This window comes from Geospiza fortis, unplaced genomic scaffold (assembly GCF_000277835.1).
Source record: "Geospiza fortis unplaced genomic scaffold, GeoFor_1.0 scaffold275, whole genome shotgun sequence".
Lineage (NCBI taxonomy): Eukaryota > Metazoa > Chordata > Aves > Passeriformes > Thraupidae > Geospiza > Geospiza fortis.
Genome location: NW_005054341.1, coordinates 5,327,239 through 5,331,151, shown reverse-complemented (window position 1 = coordinate 5,331,151; position 3,913 = coordinate 5,327,239). Strand labels below are relative to the sequence as shown.

Below are 3,913 nucleotides of genomic sequence, written 5' to 3'. Positions count from 1 at the left end.
TTTATTCTATTCTTTTAGTATAGTTTTAATGTAATATATATCATAAAATAATAAATCAGCCTTCTGAAACATGGAGTCAGATCCTCGTCTCTTCCCTCATCCTAAGACCCCTGTGAACACGGTCACACCCACCCACACAGGGCTCAGCTCCCACTGAGGAAGGATATTCCGTACTGGTCCTTGGATTTATCTTGCTCCTGAGCTCTTGTAGCAGCAGATAAAACATCCACTAATAGAACACCACTTCCAAGCACACACAAGCATTTATCTTCTTTCAAGTGCAGCATTTTATTGACTGATGGTATCTACAGAAGCGGAACGAACACAAACACTTTAAATCCATCACGAAGAAGGATATTTTTCATGAAAACAGGTGAAAAGGCAGCTTCACCAAAGATACCGCGCAGAACAGAGTCAGGGCATAAAAAATATGCTCCCTAGAAACCCAAGGGTAGCCTGCAGCCTGTGAACTCACCAGTTTCCAGACCCCAACACAGCAGCAGCTGTTGCTCAGTTGGTGGGAGACGGGGACAGTTTAAGTTGTGCCACACAAGTTCCAGAGCATAAAATCTGTTTACTCCGTACTTAGTGATGGAGTCAGCCCTCTCTTAAACAAGCAATTCCATGTACAAATCTGGTTTGAAATAGCTGTCCCAGAATAAATGCATCCTAAATCCCAATGTCTTTCCATTGCCCATCCTGTGGACCAGGTAGCAGGCGAGCTGATCACCTTTCCACTACACAAATCCACACTCTGCGTTCCCTCTTCCACATGAAAACCTGATTTTTGCAAAAACCTTGATTTTTTGCAAGATCTAAAAGCATGCCATTCTCCCAAAGCCCCTCAGGTATCAGGCTGCTGCAGGGTTGAACCTTGAGGTGCCATTTCCCCAGTGGGGTGTCCCCCTTTTCCTCTCCCTGCCAGAAGACTTTCCAGCAGGAATGTTTCTCTTCCACCCAGCCTGGTGAAAATAAATCCAGGCAGGCCAGGCAGAAGCCAGGAGGGCACTGGGGTTTCATAAGTTAAACATGGGAACAGCAGCTCTGCAGGAGAGAGGCAAATGGACATAAATCAAATGTGCAGGAATATCTCAGCACCTATTAGAGCACAAACTCAGAGAGGACAGATGCTACTGGGAGTCAGGCAGCAGGACACAAAGCACTGAGAGAACCCAGAACGGTTTGGGTGGGAAGGGACCTTAAAACTCATCCAGTGCCACCCCTGCTACGGGCAAGGACACATTCCACTATGCCAGGGAGCTCCAAGCCCCATCCAACCTGGCCTTGGACACTTCCAGGGATCCAGGGGCAGCCACAGCTTCTCTGGGCATCCTGTGCCAGGGCCTGCCCACCCTCACAGGGAAGAATTCCTTCCTTCTTCAGTTCAGCAATGTGAGGGAAAACTGGTGCTGTAGATCCCTGGAAAACTGGGCCCCACTGTTTAGCTTCACTTCCCCATTTCGGAAGTGTGCAAAAGATTAATGCTGAAATTGTTCACAGAACACTTCAAGTTCATGCTGGGTGGACCAGAGGCATGAGTGTGGGCAAGTGCTCCTGGAGAGTTGTGACATCTCTGGCACAAAGCTTCTGCTCCACAGGTGCCTCACACATTCCAAGGGAAACAGGGCAGAAATCTGTGTCCATTATCACTCCTAAGGTAATGCTTCAACCATGGAACCACTCACTGCCCAGAAGTCACAGGAGCAGATAGGTTTCTGTTTTACTTGTTACAGAATAAAAACCTCCTGTTTGCCCTTTTCAAGATGGGCTTGTAACAATGGGAGGGCAGAGGGAGAGAAGTGGGATGGGAACAGGGCTGTGGAAGGAGAAAAATCCATTAAACCCCCAAGTCCCACTAGTGCTCCAGAGGGGGAATGGTTTTACTCCTGGAAGTGCTGTGTTCAGGGTGAAAGTCCAGATCACTCCTCACTGGAGTTTCAGGGTTTGAAAAGGCAAAAAATCCAAATCCTGTTCTGATAAAACAACCACCCCACAATAATCAACCTGGTTTGAAAATCCAAAAGTTTGGTTTTTTAACTCAGAGTAACGATGACTCTTCCCCTGCAAGACCCTGTGCCTTGCAGCCCTGCTGCTTTCTGGAGAGCTGCTAAAGCTCTCTGTGCTGACACAGACAAGATGCTCACCTGAGCCCCTGCTGACAACCTCACTATTGGCCTTATTAAGAGACATGATACCAGCAATTGACAGAGTACACAGCAAAGCTGGCAAAAAAAGAGGCAAGGTTCCATCTTCAAAAAAAAAGGAATTCTTGGAAAATGCAGTGCTCAGAGAATGAAGCAATACAAAAACAAAAATCAAATAAACTTCTCCCCACACGCACAAAATAAAAGCCACCCAAAAAAACCCTCACCAAAATATACACAAGAAAACAATCTTAGCACTGCTGAAACTCTGTAACAAATCCAGTTAAATGAAATTAAAAAGCAGAGATAGGGAGTAGGACAGAGGGAAACATCAAAATGAACTGTGAAAAGCAATGGGGCTCAGAGCAGGGATTGAAAGAGGGAAAACAGAAATGGGATTTACAATGTAAGGGGGTGTGGGTCAGGAGAAACACTCAGGGATGAGAGGGCAGGGGAGGGGAGGCACGTGTTATTAGAGGTGCAGGTGGGGCAGAAAAATCTGCTCTGGCCACAGCTGGACAGGCCAGATCTGGACAGGTCAGTGATGCCCAGCCCAGAGCAGTGACACAGCTCTGCTGGGGTCTGCCAGCACATGGAAGTGTTCAAACACAGACTGAGTTTAACAGAATTACTGGAGAATTCATCAGGGATGATGGCTGGAGATCTCTCTCTCACTCAAGGTCTGCTGCCCTGGCACATACATGTCCTTGAGCAGTGCTGGGATAGGCTCTGGGAGCCTTGGACAGGTCCTTGTGCTGGAAGTGAAGTCACTGCCCAGTTCTCCCAGTTCTCCTGTCACTGGTGCCAGCTGCAGGAGCCCTTTAATTGATGGACACCTGCAGGACTGTTAAAGGGAATCCACCCCAAGATGGTGCTTGTCTTCCACACAAAATCCATCTCAAGTCAGTAATACTAAAACTCTCCAAATACATTTATTTATCACCAATGAAAATACTGTACAATGGCCCAAGAAAGGGGTGGGAAAAGGCAAGGTACTAAGTCTGGCTTTCATCAATGTCCTTGTCAGGATCCATGGCTGCAGCTTCGCTCTCCTGCTGCTGTTTCTTCCAGAGCTTTGCCATAGCCAGGAGTTTGAGGTTGGGCTGATTGGCAGTGTCTTCTGGGAAAATGTAATCATAGTACTCCTCCCATCCAGCATCAGACTAGAGAGAAAGATACCACAAAGTGAGTTTAATTTGCATGGTAACGTTGGCTATTAGAAGGTGCTTCTAACAAGAAAGAGAAATTAGAGTGTCACTATAGGACATGAAAAAATGTGTTCTCAAGGTGAAAAAAGGGAAGTTTAATTTCTGACTCTAACATTTATACATTTCCAAAAGTGACAGTGGATTGGAGGGTGAAAGTGCCACCTCTCCAATGACACTGGACAAACCAACAGTCCATCAAATTTCTCCTCTTCTATAAAATGAGAGGAATAGCAGATTTGTCTTTACAAACAAGCTGTGGGTCTGCTGGTAGACAAAACTAGCACTGGGAGATAAAAGAAACAATGGGAAGGATTCCACTGATTGATGAATGGAAAAAGATATTTGCTTTTACAAATAAACTTCAGGTTTGCTGAAAAACGAAAGTAGACATTGAGAGATGAAAGAAACAATGGGGAAGAAAAACCCCTAAATTCCATAAGAATTAAAAACTAAAAGGGAGGGTTATACATTAGAGGGAAATCTTTGGGATCAGGCGTATCAGGAAGTCTGCACCTCTCAAGTGCCTCAGCCAATGGGGAAAGAGAGAAGGGTAATGTGGCC

General features: G+C 45.9%; 1 protein-coding gene across 1 annotated transcript in view; it reads right to left on the bottom strand.

Moving 5' to 3' along the window:
* Positions 1-3,054: 3,054 nt before the first annotated feature.
* The window catches only part of CRNKL1 (crooked neck pre-mRNA splicing factor 1), a 12,621-nt gene continuing 11,762 nt past the window's right edge, over positions 3,055-3,913 (bottom strand). Inside the window, exon 14 of the mRNA XM_014307687.2 lies at positions 3,055-3,307. Coding sequence (XP_014163162.1) covers positions 3,140-3,307 — 168 coding nt within the window. The 3' untranslated portion in view covers positions 3,055-3,139. The remainder of the gene's footprint in view (positions 3,308-3,913) is intronic.